General features: G+C 43.7%; 1 protein-coding gene across 4 annotated transcripts in view; it reads left to right on the top strand.

Annotated features, from left to right (window-relative positions):
* PLA2R1 (phospholipase A2 receptor 1) overlaps positions 1-24596 on the top strand; it is a 58269-nt gene that overhangs the window by 4209 nt on the left and 29464 nt on the right. For 3 of the 4 annotated variants that reach the window (XM_069982784.1, XM_069982782.1, XM_069982785.1), the window contains exons 2-14: positions 1244-1408; positions 1919-2032; positions 3716-3859; positions 4612-4800; positions 7424-7584; positions 13887-13991; positions 14463-14569; positions 16141-16310; positions 17320-17537; positions 18592-18737; positions 20657-20741; positions 21887-22016; positions 23518-23553. In XM_069982784.1, coding sequence (XP_069838885.1) covers positions 1244-1408; positions 1919-2032; positions 3716-3859; positions 4612-4800; positions 7424-7584; positions 13887-13991; positions 14463-14569; positions 16141-16310; positions 17320-17537; positions 18592-18737; positions 20657-20741; positions 21887-22016; positions 23518-23553 — 1770 coding nt within the window. Of the gene's footprint in view, positions 1-1243; positions 1409-1918; positions 2033-3715; positions 3860-4611; positions 4801-5382; positions 5439-7423; positions 7585-13886; positions 13992-14462; positions 14570-16140; positions 16311-17319; positions 17538-18591; positions 18738-20656; positions 20742-21886; positions 22017-23517; positions 23554-24596 lie in introns of those variants that run through there. The other variant, XM_069982786.1, reaches the window with a different exon arrangement.

Raw genomic sequence — 24596 nt, 5'->3', positions numbered from 1 at the left:
GTGCTGAATCGGTGGTACAGAGGCAGGGCAGTGCCCCTAATGGTGCTCTGGACCTAGGATTAAACTGCTTACAGCACAGGGACAGCACCGAGGAGGAAGGTAAGAGGTATAACTTCCTCCTCGTCGCCCCTTGCTCAATAGATGAATTTATCTAACCTACTGATAGTTCCCCTTTAAAGGGGTTATCCACCTAAGAGCAAAAAAATTAAATGCTAACTGGTCTTACTCATCAAGCCCCCCTGAGTATTTGGAGACATCTCCTGTCTTTCTAGCTGCTGCCATTCCTGAATTACAAGTTTTTCTAAAAGCTGATTTATGACCAAGATAGAAAAAGACTACATTTCCCATCATGCATTTCCCTGATTGGTCCATTTGTGTACTCGCTCCCTTAGCTTTCTTTCCTGCCCACTGCTGTCACTACTATTGCACAGTAAACACAAAACAGTTTTTTCACTCATTTTGCATCACCCCAGTATGTATTCCATGCTAGCTGATGTAGCAGAGCTGACGCACGCGTGGTGTACCTATGGGCTGCGTAATGGGCATCTGTTTGCTGGGGGTGGGGGTGTATTGTAGGTTTAAATATCTGCTTGCTGACTGTGAATGAAAACATTCTAGTTCCATCCAGACTCTAAGAACATCTATAACTCTTACAATATACAGAGCTGTGACACAAAGACAGGTACACATGCCTACCTTCACTGACAGCAAGCAGAGATAGGACTATAACTTTTCATATTACATAAACCTAGGCCCAGGGACACATGTAAGTCTATGGAAGCAGCACAGGTGCATGGAGATGATGCAGATGATGTCTCCTGGGGGTCGGGTTACCAAGTCAATAGACAGCTAACCCCGCCCCCAGACCAGAGAGATCAAATGTCCTGTGACTACGAGGGGGGAGGAAGCTGAGCGTGGTCAGAGTGGACCCAGAGTAGAGGATTTTACACATCCAGAGCGAATAAGAATAGGAAAAAAACAGGGAAAGGGTGCAGGATAGGTTATACATGTATATTAGACATAGGGTGGTATTGGGAAGGGGGATTGTTTAGAATATAGATTTTTTTACCCGGATAACCCCTTTAAGCTAAATTTCTTGAAGCCCCTTACAGATTTCTTGAAGACATCAGTATAATAAATGGCACATAGTAGGTGTGACTTTGCACAGCATTACGATTTATGCAAATACTGTAGATATTTACTACAAATAATAAAACGTCTTCCTTTATTATCCTGCTTCTAGGTGATGGCTGTGATATTTTATGGGAGACAAACAATGTGACACTTACTTGCTACCAGTTCAACTTACAATCTGTTCTCTCGTGGAAAGCTGCCCGCGAGTCTTGTCAGGCTCAGGGGGGCGACCTGCTAAGTATCGTCAATCTGGCAGAACAGAACTATCTCTCTGGTAAGTGTCTGGCGGTGTAATGATTGGTGTAATCCTCCGCTATGTGCCTCCGGCTTCCTGCAAATAAAGGGATAAACAACAAGCAGTGTTTATAGTAAGGAAGCAAAATGCTAATCCCCACTTACATGGAAATTATTCTAATCAGTGAATATTAATCAGAAAGGTGATATTTAAAGGGAATTACATTATAAAGCAAGAGCTCTGAAATAAAACTATCTCCCCTGTCCTAAGGAGCTCACCTGGCAACTACCTCCAGTCTTCCAGTACTTATCAGCTGCTGTATGTCCTGCAGGAAGTGGTAAATTCTTTCCAGTGTGACACACTGCTCTCTGGTGCCACCTCTGTCCATGTCAGGAACTGTCCAGAGTAGTAGCAAATTCGCTGAAAATCTCCCCTGCCTATTTGATCCCCCCTTTTATGTGATGCTTGTACTAAGTTATGATTATAGGCCATAAATATAAGTCTGGATACCCTCTAAAAGCTGTTCTTTGTTCTTCATGGTCAATGTAGAGAGGTTAAAGGATGCAGACATCATGTTATGGATTGGCCTTAACCAGTTGGATGGATTAGGCGGCTGGCAATGGTCAGATGGAGCGGCCTTGGCGTTGATCAACTGGAAAACAGGTATGAGGTTATATTATATACACTGATATGTTTAATGATTGGATACTAGTTAATAATGGTGGTAGCTCCAGGGCCGTATTTACCACTAGGCACCCGTGGTCCGGTGCCTAGGGCAGCACCTTGCAGGGGGGCAGCACCAGGGAGCAGGGGGACAGAAAAAAATAATTTTTTATTTTTTTATTTTTTTAGTTTCCCTCCTCCTGTTCAGACTTGCCAGTAAATCTGGTGTCCTTTCCAGGGGGGTGGCGGGTATGGTGGTATTGGTCAGGTCTGGTATCGCCAATAGGTGCGTGTAGATGGGGCGTCTTCAGGTTTAGTGCCTATGGCAGCAGCAGCTGTTAATACAGCCCTGGGTAGCGCCTATTTTATATAATACAAGAAAGTGTTCTGAATTATTTTTGTGTCAATCATCTACATCTGCCCCTATGCGACTACCCAATTGTATGATCAAAAGTCATTGCACCTCCCCAAAACGAGAGGTCTCCAAATGTTAGGGTCCTATTACACGGCCCAATTAAAAACTGTAAATGAACACCGATCTGCTAGTTTGGCCCTCATTTAATGAGCAATTACAAAGGCCAACTATTGGGCAGCAAGGACTGCACTGACCTCATTAGTGATGTCTGTGCAGCCCTTGCCTTTAGTGTAAAATAATAAAGTATTAACTTACTTTACCACGTTCCCTGGTGTCCTTGTTGTCTACAGCTCTGCCTTCTGTTCCGGTCTGTACGCTGACAGGCCGCCAACCGAGACAGGCCGCAGCCAGTGATTGGTTCAGCAGCCGGTGTCCTGTCTCAGCCAGTGATTGGCTATGCGGCCGTGGCCTGTGATTGGTTTAGCAGCTGGTGTCCTGTCTCAGCCAGTGATTGGCTAAGTGGCCGCGGCCTGTCAGTGCAGAGAGTGGAACAGAAAGCAGAGCTGCAGACACTGGGGAAGGCCCGAGGACAAGTTAATACCTTATTATTTTATACTACAATCATCAGTCTGCGGCCGCCCATTACTATTACAGGTAGCGATGATTTAGGTCTGGCCCTAAAGAAACGATCTGCTGATGATCATTTCATCGGCTGATCATTCTCTCTATTACATGGAGCGATAATCGGCCAAATCAGCCTGACAATTATCACTCAATTATCAATCACTGTAATAGGGCCTAAGGGGGGACATTTATCAAACTGGTGTAAAGTAGAATTGTCTTAGTTGCCCCTAGCAACCAATCAGATTCCACCTTTCATTCCTCGCAGAGCCTTTGAAAAATGAAAAAGTGGAATCTGATTGGTTGCTAGGGGCAACTAAAACAATTCTATTTTACACCAGTTTGATAAATCTTCCTCTAAGTCTCTCTTCAGCCCCAGCATCATAATCACTGGCTTTAATGGTTCCATTTAGAGATGAGCGAATCGCTTATCTAAACGAATCGAAGTGCTTCTGCCGGCTTTCAGTGCTGCTCCGCTCTCTGCCACCCCTTCCAGGATGCCGGGAAAAGCTGGATCCAATCCTGGGAAACCTCTGAGCGGAGCGCTGATCGAACGCAGCGTTTCGCTTCCTTTAGATGAGCAATTTGCTCATCTCTAGTCTCATTTGTAAAGCTTACATCCCAAAACTGGCACCAACGGCTATCATGTTAGAAGATACGGAATATATGTTTTCATGTAACCAACATGTGTAATGCTAATGGCGTAGATTCCATCCCATGGTCCTATGAGAGGAGGCATTGTGGGACGTATTATGCAGGAGGAGAACACAAATGGCACAGCTCTGAATGTGAATCCAGACTTCCTTATGCTTGTAAGAAGTATCTCACGCCAAGACGACATGAACTCTATGGTAGGTATTGAAAAATTATAAGATTATAACATGTATTCCGCATTGCTTTAGTTGTAGCCACCTCCATACGATATTAAATGTAAATTCAGGGATGTGTCAGGGTTTGGAGGAGTTGAAAGGTAGCAAATCCCCATAGAAAAACTCTCCTGTTTTGGACAGTTCCTGACATGGACAGAGGTGGACAGAGTGCACCGTGTCAGACTGGAAAGAATACAGCACTTCCTGCAGGACATACAGCAGCTGATAAGTACTGGAAGACTGGAGATTTTTAAATAGAAGTAATTTACAGATCTATATAACTTTCTGACACCAGTTGAAGATTCTGTACATGTAAATAGACCCTAAAAGTATGAACTAGTGTAAGGGCTTTATTACAGGGAGTGATACCTTGGCGATCAGGCCTATTTGGCAGATTATTGATCTGTGTTATAAAGACACTGATCAGCCCTACCATAAACATTACTGGAGTTTTACAAAATGTGAAAATGTGTGTAAAGGTGGCCTACCCCTTTAATGCAAGAAAATCTTTGCCCCAGGTGAAAGAAAGCCTAGGTACGCGTATCATACCATAAGCCACACCACTAATCTGGAAAATAAAGAATGGATTCCATATTGTGGAAAATACATGAAATGGGCAAAAATTATTCATAATAAAAATAATATTTTATAGAACTGTCTGTGATGCTCTGTAATGGCAGTAATATTCTGAAATGATATGGTGTGCTCTCTGATTTTCATGGCTAATATAACAGAGAACTGGAAGTACTACCCCACCCAGTGCGAGTCTGACTGGATCCCGTACAACCAGCGATGTTGTAGACTCCTGAGGGAAGAGTTGAGCTGGTCTGAGGCATCTGCCGCCTGTCAGAGGGATGGAGGAGAATTAATAGCCATCAACTCACTGGCAGATGTGGAATTTCTAGTTCATCTTCTTGATCACGGTGAGAATGAATTCAGCCATTTTTCTTATCACTTATTTTTATAGCCCTGACCTACCCCCAGGTGTCAGTAATATGGAAAATGATATAGCATCACTAGATAAGTGGTCCAAACTATGGAAACTGCTGTTCAATGTTTCCAAATGCAAAATAATGCACTTAGGAAGGAGGAATCCTCTATCCGAGTATTGTATCGGCAGTTCTGTGTTAGCAAAGACTTCAGAAGAAAAGGATTTAGGAGTAGTGATTTATCATAGCCTTAAAATGAGTCATCAATGCAGCCAGGTGGCAGGGAAAGCAAATCATATGCTGGGCTGTATATATATATACACATATATACAGGCCCGCTTCTGCCATGAGGCAGAGTGAGGCTTCTGCCTCAGGCGGCAGCTCTTGTGGTCCTGCAGGGGGCGGCAGAATCTTCTCTGCCACTGTCATTTTAGTGAAGTTTAACTTAATAAAAATTACAGCAGCCCCGATCTCCTAACAGTGCTGAGTGCCTGGCCGCCCCTACCGCCCTCCCCAGGAACTGCCGGGCTACGTCTCTGTGATGTGTGACGTCACCTGGCAGTCTTCCTGAGGATTGGGTAAGAGCCTGCACAGCGGTTCCATATGCTGATCCCTCCTTTTCCCCAGTCCTAGTGAGTATGATAACAGGGCAGGGGGGAGGCTGGTGGCTGAGGGTGCTGATTGTTTGTAGGGGGGGGAGGGGTCGTCTGGAGGGTGGGGGCCAGGTCTCAGAGCCCAGGAGGGAGCCATGTGTAAGCCAGAGCAAGATCTGTAGCTCAGGCATTACAGCTGTCTTGTGCTTCGTGTGCATGTATGAGCTCAGTCAGAGCCTGTCCAGGCAGTGGAGTGTGAAGATTGGAGTGTGTGCACACTGGAAAACACATCATCCGTCTTTGTGACAGCTTAATTCCTATCAGGGTGAGAGGATGTATGCTGATAACAGTAGCAAAGCCCTGTGGTATCCTGTCAGTGTGTGCTACTCCTGCCTGTGCTGGACTCCAGCCCCCTCCACTACTATAACCCACTGTATACCCTAGTGTGAGGCATAGTGGTGCAGTTGGTGTATATAGCAGCACATGTGGATATATGTGTACACTGGGGCATAGTGGTGGTATATAGCAGCACATGTGGATATATATGTACCCTGGGGGCCCCAGTGTACATATACATCCACATGTGCTGCTATATACCACCACTATGCCCCAGTGTACACATATATCCACATGTGCTGCTATATACCACCTGCACCACTATGCCCCAGTGTACATATACACATTACTACATACTACCCCCTCCAACAATATACTACAGTGTACATATACACATGTGCTGCTATATACCACACTACACTGCTAAATAGTGTGGAGCTGCTATGCTGTGCACACTAGTTAGTAATGAAGCGCACAGCTTGTCTGGATCCTCAACCCCTCTATATGCTGGAACTTGTAGTACAACAATTACAGCTGAAATATTTTGACTGGTTCTTTATAAAGTAAGAGGCTTTGAGGTTCTGCAGCAGCTGAGGTGTATGATGAGGTTCTGCAGCAGCTGAAGTGTATGATGATGTTCTGCAGCAGCTGAGGTGTAGCATGATGAGGTTTTGCAGCAGCTGAGGTGTATGATGAGGTTCTGCAGCAGCTGAGGTGTATGATGAGGTTCTGCAGCAGCTGAGGTGCATGATGAGATTCTGCAGAACATCATAATACATAATGAGAAAATAATAAGTTTACCAATAGCTGAGGTATCGGCGTGAGAATAGTTCCTACACAATTGATTCTAGTATCGGGGGAGGGGGGGCGCCATTTTAATTTTCGCCTCAGGCAGCAGAAAAGCTAGAATCGGCCCTGCATATATATATATATATATATATATATATATAAAAGCTGGGCTATATATATATATATATATATATATATAATTGTATGCTGGGCTGTATAGCTAGAGGTATAACCAGTAGGAAGAGGGAGATTGCGATCCCGCTGTATAGAGCTCTGGTGACATCACATCTGGAATACTGTGTGCAGTTCTGGAGACCTCACCTACATAAAGATATAGATAATACAAAAATGGTGAGGCATAAAACATATCAGGAAAGACTGAAGGATATGAATCTGTATTGTCTGGAGAAATGAAGGGAAAGAGGGGCTTGATGGAAAACTTTACACTGTATATGTTAAAAGACTAAATAAGGTTCAGGAGAGAGAATACGGAACATAAGAACAAGGGGGCACAATCTGAGGTTAGTTACGGAAAAAGGTCAGAAACAACACAAGAAAATATTACTTTACTGAAAAAGTAGTGGATGCTTGGATCAAACTTCCAGCAGAGGTGGTAGGTAAATCTACAATATTTTAATGTAAACCTGCCTGGGATAAACATATCTATCTATCTCCTATCTATCTATCTATCTATCTATCTATCTATCTATCTATCTATCTATCTATCTATCTATCCTAAGATACCAATATCTATCCTAAGCTCATAAGAAATTAAATAATATAATAGTAGAGTTGTGTGCAGGAGCCCATACATATCCCAGCACTCTCCCCTATTCGTCTGTGTCATTGTTCTTATTCCCACAACCAGACCTGGTGCTGAATTTTACTCATTGTTCCAGAAAATGTAAGTGAAGCCTGGATTGGAATGAGCTCTACGCATTGGGATCCTATTGAGTTTCAGTGGTCGGACGGCTCAGTAGTGACTTTCTCCAGCTGGCAGAGACATGAACCCAACATCAGCCTGGAGGACAGTGACCTCTGCGTGTCGGCACAAAGAGCTGTAAGATAATGCAGAGTTTTATTTGCCTTTGGACTTTCCTTTGCTTGACATTTTTCAGTAACCAAAAATAACTCAATAGCTAAAAAGCATAGTAAAATGTATCTCTATAGCCATTGGAATGGAGGATTGGCTACAAATGGGTATAGTTTAAATGCATGACAATGCTCCAAAGTATTGGTGCACAATTGTGGAGTAAAGTAAGCTAATAGGTGGTCGAACACAGACATGGCTAAAAATAAAGGGCATGGGGCGATTATTGGCCAGGAGGGTTGCAAGTAACACTCCTGTGGACAATAATCTGGCTGTGTAAAAGGGACAGCGATCAACTGAGGATCGGGAAAATGCTGATTCACAGCTGATCATGTGTTTAGAGCAGACTTCAAAATTTCTCTTTAATGGCCGCACATCTTCCTGTGTAAACAGGGGTTAGAAGCCGATATCGATAAAGGCAAACTGACAGCACAGATATACATTTATCAATACTGTCAGTTTCTAGATCATACAGCAAGAGATACTTACCTAGTGCGCTGCTGCTGTGATCTGGCATCCTCTTCTCCGTCCAGCCGCTACGTCTTCAGGCTGCGGCCTCCTCCAGAATGATTGACAACCAGAGGAGGCGTGGCCTGCAGACCCACTGCTGGATAGGAGAGCCAAAAAAAAGGATGATGGATCAAAGCAGTAGCCCAGCTGCTCGATTTTGCCATGTGAAGGCCCTGGAAACTAGCGCCAATCTCATTGGTTACCACTGAAGGGATAACTTTGCGACAGGTGGCTGTCACAAACATCACAAACTTTTAGGGTCAGATCTAAATCAACGATCAATAACACACAAACGATTTTTCAATCGTTGCCTGCAATTACACAGGACGATTATCGTTAAAATTCTAACGATATAACAATTTTTCCCGTGTAATAGGGCCCTTAGGCTAAGAGTTCCAGCTTGAAGGAGCTATAGTTCTGGTCATTCTTCTCACTTTCTCTGAGGCTCCTACGAGCATAAGCGATTACTCGCTCTTTGTTATCTTGAACTTGAGAGAGAACAGCTCCTAGGCCTCGATAGCTGGCATTTGTATATAGCCGGAATGGCTGGGTGTAATCTGGGTAGGCCAGTATTGGGGGCTGAGTGAAAAGAGCTTTTAACTCTTGGAAGGCTTCTTCTTGTTCCTGTTGCCAGTTAATGGACAGTCTCTTGCCAGGAACATCTTTTGGGCAGCCACACAATAGTTCTGTCAGGGGAGCAGCAATTTGGGCAAAGTGTGGGATGAAGCGCCTGTAATATTCTGCAAATCCCAGGAAACTTCTGACATATTTGACAGTCTTGGGTGCAGCCCAATTGGCAACTGCAGCTGTCTTTTCTGGGTCAGGCTGGATGCCTGTGGAACTGACAACATGGACCAGGTAGTTGACACGGGGTTTCAGAAGATGGCACTTGGATGGTTTAATCTTTAAGCCGTGACAGATGAGAACTTGAATGACTTCTGCCAAGTGCTTCTGGTGATCTTGGTAAGAGCTGGAATACACAATGACATCATCCAGGTATAGCAGGACACTTTGAAAGTTAACATGGCCAAGACATCTTTCCATTAGGCGCTGGAAGGTTGCAGGAGCATTGCATAGGCCGAATGGCAGCCAGTAAATTTGTACAGTCCCATGGGAGTAGTGAAAGCAGTCTTCTGGGGCTACAAGTACTTGTCAGTATCCGGTTAAGTGTGGAGAAATAGGATTCTGACCCCAATGCTGTGAGTGATTCCTCTATCCGGGGGAGAGGATAGGCATCTTTGTGGGTAATGTTGTTGAGTAGAGATAAGCGAGCATGCTTTTGTCCATCCGAACCCGAACAATTGGCATTTGATTAGCTGGGGCTGCTGAAGTTGGATAAAGCTCTAAGGTTGTCTGGAAAACATGGATACAGCCAATGACTATATCCATGATTCCCACATAGCCTTAGGGCTTTATCCAACTTCAGCAGCAACCGCTAATCAAATGCCGAATGATCAGGTTTGGATGGACTCGAGCATGCTTGAGGTTCGCTCATCTCTATTATTGAGCTTTCTGTAGTCCACACAGAAGCGGATAGCGCCATCTTTTTTCTTCACCAGAAAAAGGACTTTGGCTGTCTTGGATCACCTTGGCATCCTTCATTTCTTGAACGAGCTCTTTAACTGGTTGGTACATAGCTGGAGCTAGAGGGCGATGACGTTCTTTGACTCTGAGACTCTCACCGGGCTTCTGACGCCTGTCATAGAAAGAGGGTCACTAGATTTCGAATTCTTCCCTCAGCTTGTTGTGGATGGCATCAATGCTTGTCTTGTGAGCAGGTGCCCAGGTACGAACTTCCTCAGCTGCTGGTCCTAGTAGCTGGTCCAGGAGAATCTCCACCTGTTGCTCAGGAGATAAGGAGAGAGATTTTAGTGATCTGCACAGCTTCTCACTAAAGTGGGCCAGTGTTCTTGGGGTACCCCGGTAAAATGTTAGGTTAGCCGGGAGTAAGAAGATAGAGGCAGGATGAGCTGAAGAAGTAGCTACACCTGAGGATGTCGGTGGGTCTGGGGATACTGGAGGTGGCGCGGAGGTTGCTGGCGACTTGCTGGTCATTGTTTTCTGAAGCAGACATGGTAGACGCTGAAGTTGTGCTGCTGTAGGCTGATGAGGAGCTCCAGTGCTGGATTTAGAAGTTCCCAGGCTGCGTTGGACTTGTAGTGCGCTGCTGAGTGGCTGTGAAGCTGTAGACTGGAGTAGTAAGATGGCGCAGTCGGAACGTCCGGTTAGGTCTCTTGTTATTTCCTGTTCGGCCAGTAGGTGGCCGTGGAGCTTTGGCAGGCTTCTGGTAGAGCTTTCCCTCGCTTGTGCGGACAGGAGTTTTAAACATTGTGGCATAGCCAAAAAAATACAGGATATACTCCTGATTCAATTAAGATGGCTTCCCCACTTTTATATGCAGGAGTAGGATAGTTATCTTCGGGGCAATTACCTTCTGGGCAGTATTGTGTTGGGTGGTCAGTCTATAGTAATCCGCATTGGGGGTTGAGAATATACAGTTCCTTATTAAGCACCACAAATAATCGAACATGCACTGCACAAAGTTCTTTGCAAAGAGGTATATAGGCAGCAACTATGTTTGAATCCTGTTCGTGACGCCAATTCTGTGGTGCTGCGAACGATCACCTGCTTAGTTGTTCCTGGTGACGCCACTTCTATAGTGGTTGGTCTGTAGAATAGAGCTCAGCCCCTTAGGATGTATTTGTGACGCCAGTACTGGTTCAGCACATAGTTGTGGTGGTAGACCTGCTTTTAGTGTGTGGCTGGCTATATTAAACCCCCAATAGTCTGGGACCTGTCGGGCTGTGAGGGGTTCCTTGGGCTTCTATCACAGTGGTCCGGAGTGGAGAGATGACCACTGAGATGAGCTGTCGGTACTGTCACCCACAGAAAGGGGAGGATGACCCAATACAAACTTGCGTTCACTAAATCTGTGCTGAGAGTTGCTGAAATAGTGAGATAGAACAGCAGTGCTGGTTGAGTTGAGTAGAGTAAAGAGTTCAGAAGAGTGGAGAGGAGTTTGCCGTGAGAGCCTCAACCCAGTTTTGTAATGTGCTCTGACGGAACTTGTAAGAATAAATACTTGAAGAAGAAATACTTGAGAGAAAAATACCTGTGCCCGTGTTTCGACCTTTGTCGCTATAAACCACCTTCTGCCTTGCAGTGTCGGGGTGCCCGTCCTACGAGGGTGACACAAGCCCCAGTCTTGGTTACCTGAGTTGAGCAAAGTGTCCGAATGTGTCCCGGTGTCACCTGCACTGCGAGATAGAGTACGTAGTCCTTGCCTATGGCTGCTTTGCTCTATCCAGGTCAGTACCTCTGTCTAGGATACTGCCCTGCACTGTATAGAGATGTTCATGGCGTGGGTTGATGTGTTCTCGGACTTGTTCTCCTTAAGTGTTTAGCACTGCATCTTGACTATAAGTGTAGCTTTAGAAAAAAAAGTCTCTGCGTTCTTCATACGTGTGTCTACTACTGTCACCTGTCTAAACTAAACTATCCCCTAGGGTTTGTGTGTTGTATGTATATAGAACGGGGAGGATCTCCTCCCCCTTTACAATACTATTTGCCCTGGATAGAACTGGATGCCCCCAGCACCTCAAGACTCCACCCCCACAACTTTGGCCTCGACCCCTTCCATCCGCGATCCCCTCATTTTTCTTACCCAGGCCATGCAAGATGGTGGTCCTCTCCTTCAGGCCCAGGCAGGAGGGGGGCGCTCGATCTTCTCTTGCAGGGCAGTGGCAGTTCTCACAGCTCCTTGCTTCAATAGTGGAGCAGGGAAGCTGTGAGCTGTGCTGCCTGCTCTATCACTGAAGCAAGGAGCTGACACAAGTGGCCTCTCCTGGCCGCAAATCCTGCGATCATGGCCCCACCCACTCTCACTAGCGACCAAAATCTTTTTTTTTTTTGCTTTGAAGGTGCCGCCCCCAGCACTGGACCATGGGTGCTTAGTGGCAAATATGGCCCTGTATCCGGTAGTTGCTCAATTAGACAATTATAGATGAGAGAATTCGATTGTGCAGCATTTCATCACCAGTGGCTGAAAAAATTGGATGCACCCCTGAGGCTGCCTGGAAAACAGGGATACAACCTATGGCTTTTGGCCGTATCCATGTTTTCCAGGGCTCCTTAGGGCTGTATCCAATTTATTCAGCCACCGTTAATCAAATGCTGCACGCTCGGGTTCATTCAAACCCGGTTCTCTCATCTCTATTAACAATGGTTTTTCTGATCCTGCTAAGGTAGACATAGGGCAGGGTGGGTTGTTTTAATCAGCAGTGAAATCAATGAACATCTGTGCCATATTATTTCTGGAAAGGGTCAAATTCCAGCCCCCCCCCAACCCCCCCCCCCCCCCCCCCCGGTCCCCAGAGCTTTGTAGTATGCAGTTATTAGTTTTAGCTAATATAGCAGGGGAAGCAAGAATAGAAATGGAAGCCTTTAGCGTGTATCCTATATATCATGAACAACTGGATAAGAAACAATATAGACCTCATTACAGATCTCACAAGATTTCTCCTCCTTGTTGCCAAAGGCTAGCCCAGAAATCTGCACCAAAATCCACAATGGAATCTATTGGTGTTACAAGGGTACTTTATTGTGCATATACAGTAACGACAAGAAGGGGCGGACTTGGCAAAGTTTTGCCATTTAGGATTCTGTGTTTGCTGGGTAGCGACTAGAGATGAGCAAAAAGTGAAATATTTGATCATTCAAAATTCGAATAGCTCCCGATATTCGTATATTCGAACAAATATCGAATCCCATTATAGTCTATGGGAGAAAAATACTTGGGACCCGGAAATCAATATTCGACCACTAGGAGGTCACCAAGTGCACAATGACACTTCAGGAAATGATGCCAACACCTTTGGATGCATATGGGACAGAAGGGGAAGCATGCCTGGGTACATCTAACACTAGTGATGAGCGAACATGCCAATTATCCCAAGTGTACACAGAAGATTCACAAATAAATTATGAATGTAAAGTAGAAGCGTACGTTTCGGTCTAGAAGTCCGGTCAGGTGCAGTGTAAAATACATAATACCAAAAATTAACGATAACTACAAAGCAGTAGTAGCAAGATAACTGGTATTATCCCGCACTCACAGTATACAGCCGTATACCGGATATATAATTGTTTTTACAACAATAAAACTAAAGGGCTGGTCAATTCCTTTACAGGACGCAGACTGGGCAAATCTGTAGTAGCAAGATAACAGGTATTATCCCGCAATTACAGTATACAGTATACAGTAGATGTCTGAACACACTGCCTGTCTCACAACAGCTTCTAAATCTCTGTTTTTTATACTTTTAGCCCTAACAAAAGCTTTTGGGGGTCCTTCCCTACCTAACTTCACCTAAAAGATCTCTCTCCCTGGTGAACAGCCTGCCCCTGTCTAGCTCCAACCAGCAAGTGACACGAATATGAAATCACTATTCTTATATTCAGGAGGCGATGTAGTTTAGCCAGCCAATCACAGTTAGAGGTTTTTTTTTTTTTTTTTAAATCCTGCCTATTCCTAGTGCCTGTCCCTCCCCCCTGCATGTTTATTGGTTGGAAAAAAGGGCCAATCGAATTTTTACTGGATTATCGTTCGAATATTTGAACACAATCGAATAGCAGGAATAGCTTACTATTTGATTGAATAGCTATTCGATCGAATACTATTCGCTCATCACTAGTAGCAACCCCTTTGTTCTTGCTGAAATGGCGGAGACGTACCCATCAATGATTCTTTTATTTTCATTTAGGATGGAAACTGGAAAGTGAGACCTTGCAGAAGAAACCTCTTCTCAGTTTGTAAGAAACCCGCTCTGTCTGAGACAATGGATGTTACTGATGGACTGTGTGCAGAGGTAATACAATGTTCAATCCAGAAAATCCCATTATTACTTGCATGTTATTTGTATGTGACCAGAATTTTACTCTACAGGCTTCAGCTCTAGAAGCAGCAGCAGCATGGAGGACATTATAGAGTAATATTGTGCAGTGTAAGCTGGGAATCCACTACTGGGGCAATATAACACTTAGACCTTCTTCACATATTCCATAAATTTATCTGTAATTGCAGATGGGCTATTATGGACAAATTTTGGGCACATTTATTTCTATTGGGCTTTTCACACTATCCATGGTTTTACTAGGACGTGTCTTAGTATGAGCTGTAATTGCAGCACAGATTCTCCTATAGATGTTTATGGGAGCATCTGTAATTTTTGCAGATCTGTAATTTTTATGGAAGTAATACTCCTCCCAGATTGTCTTGGCTAAGTTCATATTACTCAAAAAATGTATTTGCTGTTTCATTATAGTCGTTTTTATTACAGAACTGGGTAAGATACGATGCCTATTGTTATGGGACCGACTTTCGGAATCAAACTTTCCTTCAAAGTGTTGGTGATTTGAACTGCCCCCTAGCAACTATAACCAACAGGTAGGGTCTACTTCTATACGGGTGTTCAGGGTAACAGGTATTGCACGTAAGCTAAGTATTATTGCAGGATCATAATAAGGTGGGTCTAGGGGGATGGTAAGTGCTCTGGATAATGAATCAATAGTAAAGGAGTACTCTGACGATTTATTTTTCTTTCAAATCAACTGGTGTCAGAAAGTTATACAGATTTGTAAGCTACTTCTATTTAAAAATCTCAAGTCTTCCAGTACTTATCAACTGCTGTATGATTCCGGGACTTTTAATCCAAATCCACTTTTAAACCAAAGCAAATTTTCCCATAAGAAATCATTGAAATTCAGACAATTGGTTCCACACCCCAAAAATAATGATTTTTTTATTCTCAATAACTAGTAGAACAGATGAAACAATGAGAAACAGCTGAATATGTGAAATTATAAGTTACTGTACAGTATAGTATCAGCATGTGGAGTAAAATGTATAGTAAGGCTTCGTTCCCATTGAGCAAAACTAGCGGAATTCCATCGCGGAATGCCGTTAGCCTCCCTCTCACAATGGGAGTCTATGGGAGGCGCGCGCTCCTGCTCTGTCCGCGCTGAAGAATGAACATGCGCGTACAAAGCAGGAGTGCGCGCCTCCTATAGACTTCCATTATGAGAGAGAGGCTAACGGCATTCTGCAGTGGACAATTCCGCCTTGGAATTCTGCTAGTTTTGCTCAGTGGGAACGAAGCCTAAGGGCATAAACCTGAAAAAACAGCAGCAGTTAACAGCAGCAGTTTGTAGATAGAGGATGGAACTTGGATCCCCAAAATGCAGTAGTGTAGTACAACAGACTAGAATAGAGAAGCAGGACTGCTGTCAGAGGTTTGTGTGGTCACATGACAGCGATGGGGTGTGTTCAGCATGGACCAATCAGGAAGTGAGAATCGCAGAGCTGTGCAGGAGGACAGTGACAGAAACTTTTCTATGCAGCAGTGTGGATGGCTGAGTGGAGGCACATTATAGCAGCAGTGTGTATAGCCGATTGTAAGTGCAGGCACATTATAGCAGCAGTGTGTATAGCCGATTGTAAGTGCAGGCACATTATAGCAGGAATGGAAAGGATGGGAAACACAAGGGCTGACAGAGACTGCAGGGAAAATGAACAGGGCATATGTGTGCACAGTATAGCGGCACTCTCTGTCTGGGGAGAGAGGGGATACAGCTATGAAGAGATTACCTCCACAGTCCTGTCCCCTGATGCAAGCCCCAGCCTGAAGTGGATCTGCCATGATTTGGAAGGTAAGGGAGACTTCTTGGGTCAGAGTACAGTGCTGTAGACCCCGCTATGCAGACCATGCCCCTCCTCCACTCCCCCTCCCACCCAGCACAGGGAGCTCTTAAACCAAAGCAATGCTCTTAATCCAAGTTCCAATTTTGGTAAACTGTGAGCTCTCCTTGCAAAACGCTTTTAATCCAAGTTACTATTAAACCAAGGTACCACTGTGTATATATATATATATATATATATATATATATATATATATATATATATGGGATGTAGTTGCATTACATAGTAATATGCATATGTTTTCTATGTGTTTACCCCAGGTTTGAACAAGCTTTCATTAACAGTCTGATATCTAGTAAAATAATACCTGGGGACTCTTACTTTTGGATTGCACTTCAAGACATTAACAAGACCGGAGAGTACAGATGGTTATTAAATGGTAGAGAGAACCAGGATGTCAGATTTACAAACTGGGGAACCCAGGAGCCAAGTAAGCAAGCTACAGGGATATACACAGCATGGAAAGGCCATGGGCGTAATATAGATGTTATTTGGTGTATAAGATATTATATCATTTGTAAAAGCTCTATTAGAATTGTAAAAGAATATACATTAAGCCAATGTGGTACCATGCCCTTTAAGAGAAAATTTTGTACTGGCCCTTTAAGAATGAATGCAGTACCAGCCCTTTAAGAGCAAATTCAGTAACGGTCCTTTAGGAATAAATGCGGTACCAGCCCTTTAAGAGCAAAAATAGTAATGGCCCATTAGGAGCAAATTTAGTACCAGCCCTATAAGAGTGAATTTAGTACTGGTCCTTTAAGAGTGAATGCGATGCCGAATGTTTATTAGTGAATTTGGTACGGCCCTTTAAGAGAGAATTTGGAAGTGGTTCTTCAAAAAAGAATTAGGTGCCGTCCCTTTAAGAACCATTTGGGTGCTGGCCTATGTTAAGAGCAAATGCTCTTCCGGCCTCTTAAGAGCTCTTTCTAAATTTCTTATTAAAAAAAAAAAAAAAAATCTGATTGATTCTAAAAATCTGTTGTTTCAAAACGCAGTTTGAACACAGTTTGTGTGCAATTTGGTTCGGGTTGTATTAGTTATAGAAAATTGGGAGAAGAAAAAGAAGAAGAAAGGGATTACAACATAGTGCTTTTTTGAAGCACAATAAAATGCAATAATAAAAGTAGACAGTAAGCTCCCCCTAGTGGTGGCTAGTGGCAGCCACAATTAACTTTGAATCTGTGCAGAGGATTTGAAACATTCTACCATAAAAATGAGCTTTAAACACTATAAATATATAAAATTAATTTGCACTAAATAAAGGACCTATTCTCTTCACTTTATGCCCTGTGTATTTCTTGTAGATGTAGCTGTACTGATGTAGCATTTGTACATGTATTTTATAATATGATGTTAGTGTTAAGTTCACCCATAGGCAGAACTAAGCTTTTTAGGGGGGTCTGAAAGTCATTAATGTCTGAAATGTATTTTTTTAGGTCAAAATGGAGGTTGTGTTGTCCTGAGTACTGGACGTTATATGGGTAGTTGGAGTGTAAAGGACTGTAAGGGATTCACTGCAAAATCCCTGTGCAAACAGTCCCTAGATGCTGATTTTGAGCGACAACAGGAGACATCAAAGCCACAGCAAGGAAATGTGGACCAAGCGTGTGAGCTATCTTGGGAGACTGAGCCACATCTTCATCACTGCTATAAGGTACTGTTAATATAAAGTATTGCATTCAAAGTTTCCCAGGATTATTTATTGCAGGTCTGTCCTTAAAGGGGTACTACGGCGAAAATCTTTTTCTTTCAACTGGTGTCAGAAAGTTATATAGAATTGTAATTTACTTATATTTAAAAGTCTTCCAGTACTTATAAGTTGCTGCTGTATATCCTGCAGGAAGTGCTGTATTCTATCTAGGCTGACACAGTGCTCTCTGCTGCCACCTCTGTCCTTGTCAGGAACTGTCCAGAGCAGGAGAGGTTTTCTATGGGGATTTGCTTCTGCTCTGGACAGTTCCTGACATGGACAAAGGTGGCAGCAGAGAGCACTGTGTCAGACTGGAAAGAATACACCACCAGGGGGACATACAGCAGCTGATAAGTATGGGAAGAATTGAGATTTGTAAATAGAAGTAAAATATAGATCTATATAACTCTCTGACACCAGTTGATTTGATAGAAATGTAATTAATTTATCACCAGGGCCCTGAGATTTATTCTCTAGAGAGCCACAAAGATAGCCGATGAATGTATTTGTCTATCTCTGGCAGCTCTGTAGAGAATCAATGGCGAGGAAGCAAGCATGTGTCTCCACAGCTCCATCCAGTGTGCATATTGGGGTTCCTGTACTGGGACAGGTGGCCCCAAGGGGCAAACTGCTCATGGTCTCTCGTGATAAGTTATGCCTTATTTTGTGGAAAGGGAATAATTTTTCAAGTTGTGAATATCCCTTTAAGAGTGATCAGTGGAACCCAAAGAACAAAGAGCCATTGGCACCAGTGGAAGCGAGATAGAGTTGGCTGAATTCCCGGCTACAATGTCAAGTCAGTTACAGGATGTAAACCAGGCAGAAAGCTGGGCTAACTGAGACAATAGAACAGACAACGTGCAGAAGGAAGACCATACATTTGATATTTGGTAAAAACACCTTTAACAAATCACAATCACATTTTTGCAAACAGAAAATAGGGAGGGAAAGCTTGATCCTGAACCTGTATAGGTCTTGTATTAGCAGCCATCTTGTTTCTTTTATTCTTTTGTATCAGGTCTTCCATCATGAGAAATTGGTGAGGAAAAGAACTTGGCAGGAAGCTGAGGATTTGTGTCAAGATTTCGGAGCTCATCTTGTTAGTTTATCACACTCAGAGGAAGAAGAATTTCTAGACGAACTCTTACATGGCTTCTTTAGTAGGTAAGTATATGCGTAGGGTATTTTATTGGTCCCTAAGTCACAAAGTGGGTAAGAGGTTCCTGTGGACGGTAAGATTTACATTTCAAGAGTTTATAGGTTAAGAATGTCTGAAGCCTTAGGGTCCTATTCCACGGGCCGATCGGGGCCCAATCAATAATGTAAACGAGCGCCGATCTGCTTGATTGGCGCTCGTTTACTGGGCCTATTACACTGCCCGATAATCGTTTAGTGAGGGCTGCAGGGACATAGTTACCGATGTCCTTACAGCCCTTGTTTAAACATCATACTTTACCTAAACATGTTGCAGGTCTTCTCCTGCGCTCCTTCTTTCTCCCGGTCCCGCGCTCAGCAGCAGCTTCGGTGCGGCCTGTCTGAGCTGACAGACCACTGGCCGCGTCGGCCCTGGCCAGTAATTGGCTGAGCGGTCTGTCAACTCAGACAGGCCGCACCGAAGCTGCTGCTGAGCGCGGGACCGGGAGAAAGAAGGAGCGCAGGAGAAGACCTGCAACATGCATAGGTAAAGCATGGCGCTTGTGGAATCGCCCGCCGCACGTTGCTATTTCACGTAGGGATGCGCGGTGGGTGACCGATGATTTAAGGTTTAAACCTCAATAAACGATCAGCCGATGACACGATCATCGGCTGATCGTTGTCTCTATTCCACAGAGCGATAATCGGCCAAATCGGGACCATTTGGCCAATTATCGCTCCGTGGAATAGGCCCCTTAGGGCAAGTGACTGGCTACAAAGTCATCGGCCTTTTACTTGACTATTATTGTACTTGAGCCTGGGCCCACCGGAGGATCCTTTGCTTCTACTATACAAAGCATACAGTTCCTGACACAGACAGAGGTGGCAGCAGAGAGCACCGTGTCAGACTGGAAAGAACACACCACTTCATGCAGGGCATACAGCAGCTGATAAGTACTGAAAGACTGGAGATTTTTAAATAGTAATTTACAGATCTGTATAACTTTCTGACACCAGTTGAAGATTGTGTACATGTAAATAGACCCTAAAAGTAAGAACTAGTGTAAGGGCTTTATTACAGGGAGCGATAACTTGGCGATCAGGCCTATTTGGCAGATTATCACTCTGTGTAATAAAGACACTGATCAGCCAAAGAGACTATCATCAGCTGATCCTTGTCTTTTAAACCTGCTTAAAAATCATTGTCCGCCTGCCACACGTCGCTATGTGTAGTGGTGCGCAGCAGATGACAGATAACTGTGTAATATAATAAAGTTTATACTTACCTATCCTCCCCTGTTGTCCTTCTGCCTTTCGCCTGTGTTCCCCGCTCACCACTGACGCTTCTGGCTCCATCTCTTCAGTGACAGACTGCTCAGCCAATCACTGGCATTGGCACGGTCCCGTCTCGGGCAGTGATTGGCTGAGCAGCCTGTCACTGAAGAGACCTGTCCAGCATTGTCAGTGGTGAGCGGGGAACACAGGCGAAAGGCAGAAGGACAACAGGGAGGATAGGTAAGTATAAACTTTATTATTTTTCATGTAGAAAGCAAAAGCTGCACGGACATCACTAGCGATAGATAGATAGATAGATAGATAGATAGGAGATAGATAGATAATAGATGATAGATGGATGGATGGATAGATAGATAGATGAAAGGCAGAAGGACAACAGGGAGGATAGGTAAGTATAAACTTTATTATTTTTCTTGTAGAAAGCAAAAGCTGCACGGACATCACTAGCGATAGATAGATAGATAGATAGATACAGATCCATGCACAATCATTGAGTCGCGTATAGGCTCTGTAAGCGAGTGTCGATTTAGCAGATTGGCGCTCAATCACAGGGAAATGTTGGGCCGTTGTTCTTACATAGTGTGACCACAGCCCTATGTGCAGTTATACATTGACCTTCAATAATAATAGATCTGGTATCACTCTTCTTACAGACATGAAAGACGAAGGTTTTGGATTGGGTTGAATAAAAGGAATCCATCCTCTAAAGATTCTTGGGAGTGGTCTGATGGGTCTCCAGTAAGTGTGAGGTGTGAAGTCTATAAAACAGCAATGTCTGACTTAGATTACTTTGAAACTTGGGGAAGTTGAGTTCTGGTGCCCCATGTGTTCTGTGTTACAGTGATAGCTCTGAAAATATCTCTTTGGCTTGCAGCGGGTTCCATCAGGACTCCAGTGTTTTTGTTGGCAGGGATAGCACAGTCTACACAGCTATTCTGGCCATAAAAACATGGGAATCCAAACACAAATATAACGGAGACCATTATAAGGGAATAGGTCATTGGAAAGCTACATGACTGATGAAACAGAGCCAACAACTCTAGTGAGACACAATGCTGATTACATTACACAGACTCAGCGTGGTCAGGGGTCGGGTGACATGTCATATACATTTAGATTTACATTTACATTTTTATAGATCTTTGTGATTTACTGAAATGAGTACAGATAGATAGATAGATAGATAGATAGATAGATAGATAATAGATAGATAGATGATAGATAGATAGATAGATAGATAGATAGATAGATAGGAGATAGATAGATAGTAGATAGATAGATTAATAGATAGATAGATAGGAGATAGATTAAGAGATAGATAGATAATAGATAGACAGGAGATAGATAGATATCTATCTATCTATCTATTATCTATCTTCTATCTTCTATCTATCTATCTATCTATTAATCTATCTATCTCCTATCTATCTCCTGTCTATCTATTAATCTATCTATTATCTATCTATCTATCTATCTATCTCTATCTATCTATCTCTATCTATCTATCTATCTATCTATCTATCTATCTATCTTCTATCTATCTATCTATCTATCTATCTCTATCTATCTATCTATCTATCTATCTATCTATCTATCTTCTATCTATCTATCTCCTATCTATCTATCTATCTCTATCTATCTATCTATCTATCTATCTATCTATCTATCTATCTATCTATCTATCTATCTATCTATCTTCTATCTATCTATCTCCTGTCTATCTATTAATCTATCTATTATCTATCTATCTATCTATCTAGATAATAGATAGATTAATAGATAGATAGATAGATAGATAGATAGATAGATAGATAGTAAATTTGTCTCTTCCTTTTGGCTATTGTACACAGATAAGTTGTTATACCAGTGTTCACTTTTTGCAGGTTTTGTCATCATTTCGGTCCCATATAAATCCTAATGTTTCAAGTAACTGTGCGGCATACGGAGCTGATACACAGTTTGTGCCCTTACATTGCAACACAAGGGAAGAATGGATCTGTAAAATTCCAAAAGGTAAAAATCACTAATTATAATTACTAATAACTGAATACAACCATTATAGATACACACAGTAAACAATTTAATGCATTTTTTACAAAATTACTTTTGTTCATTTTACTAGTCCACCATTGTCATTGTAAACAATATTGAATCTCTATGGTGTATGAATGCGAACTAGAGCTAAAGTGGAACTATCAACAGGTTAGACAAATCTTACCTTCTGATAACCCCCTATAGCTCTGGGAATGCTTAGGAGTTAGGTTGGTGTCTTACCTCCCTCCTTGGTGCCAGTCCGGCGCTGTTAGTCAGAGTAAACTCCACTCTGGAGCACCCATTAGTTATACAACTTTGTAATGTATGTTATCTTAGTGAATGGCCCCCTTCCCCGTGTCCCCCCCACCCCCGGAAGTGTAGTGCTCTATACTCACCTGATTCGTGTCAACCCCCGTCTGCCCTCTTGTGACAATGATGTCATCTTCGGGAGGTCGGCCAAACCGCTCCGACCGTCCCTCGTGCCGGCCCCCCTCTGCCGTGTCATCAGCTGCTCAGCCGCGGATAGCTGCTTATACTCCAAGATCTGTCCAGGGGTCCGTTCGGAAGGTGATGCAGTTGTCCTAAAAAACAACTTTTAAACTTGCAGACCTGTGCCCAATGGCCGTGGCCTAGAGTATCTGTGCCCTAACCTTGCATCACCCCTCTGTCCCTCCTCCCCATCCTCTTCATCATTAGGAATGCCACTGGCAGGTTATATCCTACTCCTCTTCAGTGAACACTGCACAGGTGCCTTAACGATTGAGCCCTTGTGCAGTGTTCACACAGCTGATGAATAGGAGAATACCTGCCTGGAGCATTCCTAATGATGAAGAGGGCAGGGAGGAGGGATGGAGAGGTTGTGCCAGCCTAATGCACAGACACTCTAGGCCACGCCAGTTTGGCACAGGGCTGCAAGTTTAAAAGTTGTTATTTAGGACAATAACTGCATCACCTGCCGAACGGACCCCAGGACAGATCTTGGGTTAAAGACAGCTATCTGACGGTACAAGTGGTTTGAGGCGGTCAGATTGTGGGTACAGAGTCACTTTAAAGGGATATTCCTATCTAAAAAAGTCATCTCCTTACCACAGGATAGGTGATAAGTAGCTGATCGCAGGAGGTCTAACTGCTGGGGCACCCTTCGATCTCGAGAGTGAGGACCCCAGCCTCCCTTTAGAATGATATGGCAGGTTGTACATAAGTGCAGCCATTCCATTCATCCTCTATGAGAGCCGCAGCAAGAGTCCATAGAGTCCAGAGTTAGAGAACGAATAAAGATGTGGCATGCATGTCCCAACACTCCATTCTAATGGGAGACCGGGGCCCTAGAGATCACATTGGGATCCGACCACAGGGTCAACTAGTCACCCCTTATCCTGTCCACGGCATGCCGATGTCAGATTGAAGGATTTCGTTTATTTTATCAGAAAGTTCTGTTTTTTGGGCATCTTATATAACAATTTTTTTTTCTTTTTTTTAGGAGTGATTCCAAAGAGCCCAGATTGGCATATTAGAGGTATCATTGGAAAAATAGAACTTGTCCTCTATTGCGCTGTTGTCCCTACTTGTTCCCAGATATCTTGTGCATCCGATAGAACTAACAGAAGAAGAAATAGCAAAATAGAGACTTTAAAGGGATTGTTTGCATCACACAGTTCTTTCAGAGGATGGGAAATAAATGACTAATTGCAGGGGACCAAACTGCTGGGACTCCCCATAATCTCAAGAACCGAGGCCCAACTCTCCACCTGTAAGGGAGTACTGGGTCATACACGAGCAATGTCTCCTCATTCATCCTCCAGCATCTGCCATAGACAATGAATGTACAACCTGCTGCTCCTTTGGGACAAGATTCTGGTCCATGTTCTCAAAGTTACAGCAGAAGGGTATATGCACACTAAGCAATTCTCACGGAATTCCGCTTGGATTCCGCCGCAAAAGCGGGTGGAATTCCGCCAGTGTAAATGCAACCTTGCTCCTTTCTATAGAGAACAATGGGATTTCCAACTGCCCGTGCACACAGAGTAAATTTCCATCCGGAATTCCGCGTGGAATACGAGCAGAATCAGAGTTCCGCCCAGAGAATTGACATGTCAATTCTTTGGGCGGATTCCGCTAGAGGAATCCTATAGAAGTCAATGGGACTTAAATTCTGCTTGAAATTCTGCTTGAAATCCACTTGCATTCCGCTCGATTTCCGCTCGGATTCTGCTTAAAGGGAACCATTCACCCCGTGACCCCGGCAGAAACTGACATACAGTGACATAAAGGTCAATATACTTACCACATCGATCCCGGTCCCGTCTCGGATCCCGTTGTTGACACGTAGAAATCGCCAATTCTTCTTCTCGCGCCCATTATGGTAATGAGCTGAGATGAGTCCAACGTCCATAGGAAACGACGGACGAGTCCAACTTATTCATGAGGTCCTCTTCTCGTCGCGGCCCATCCACGCCTCCTGGAACTTGATTGATGTCTTCAGTCTTCTGACGAATTCCCGCGCAGGCGCCATTGCGATGGTCTCGTCACCTCTTCTGCAGTAAAAAGGATATGTGCTCG

The sequence above is a fragment of the Dendropsophus ebraccatus genome, chromosome 9 (genome assembly GCF_027789765.1).
Source record: "Dendropsophus ebraccatus isolate aDenEbr1 chromosome 9, aDenEbr1.pat, whole genome shotgun sequence".
Lineage (NCBI taxonomy): Eukaryota > Metazoa > Chordata > Amphibia > Anura > Hylidae > Dendropsophus > Dendropsophus ebraccatus.
The sequence above is the reverse complement of the archived record's forward strand: the minus strand, read 5'-3'. Positions and strand labels throughout refer to the sequence as shown.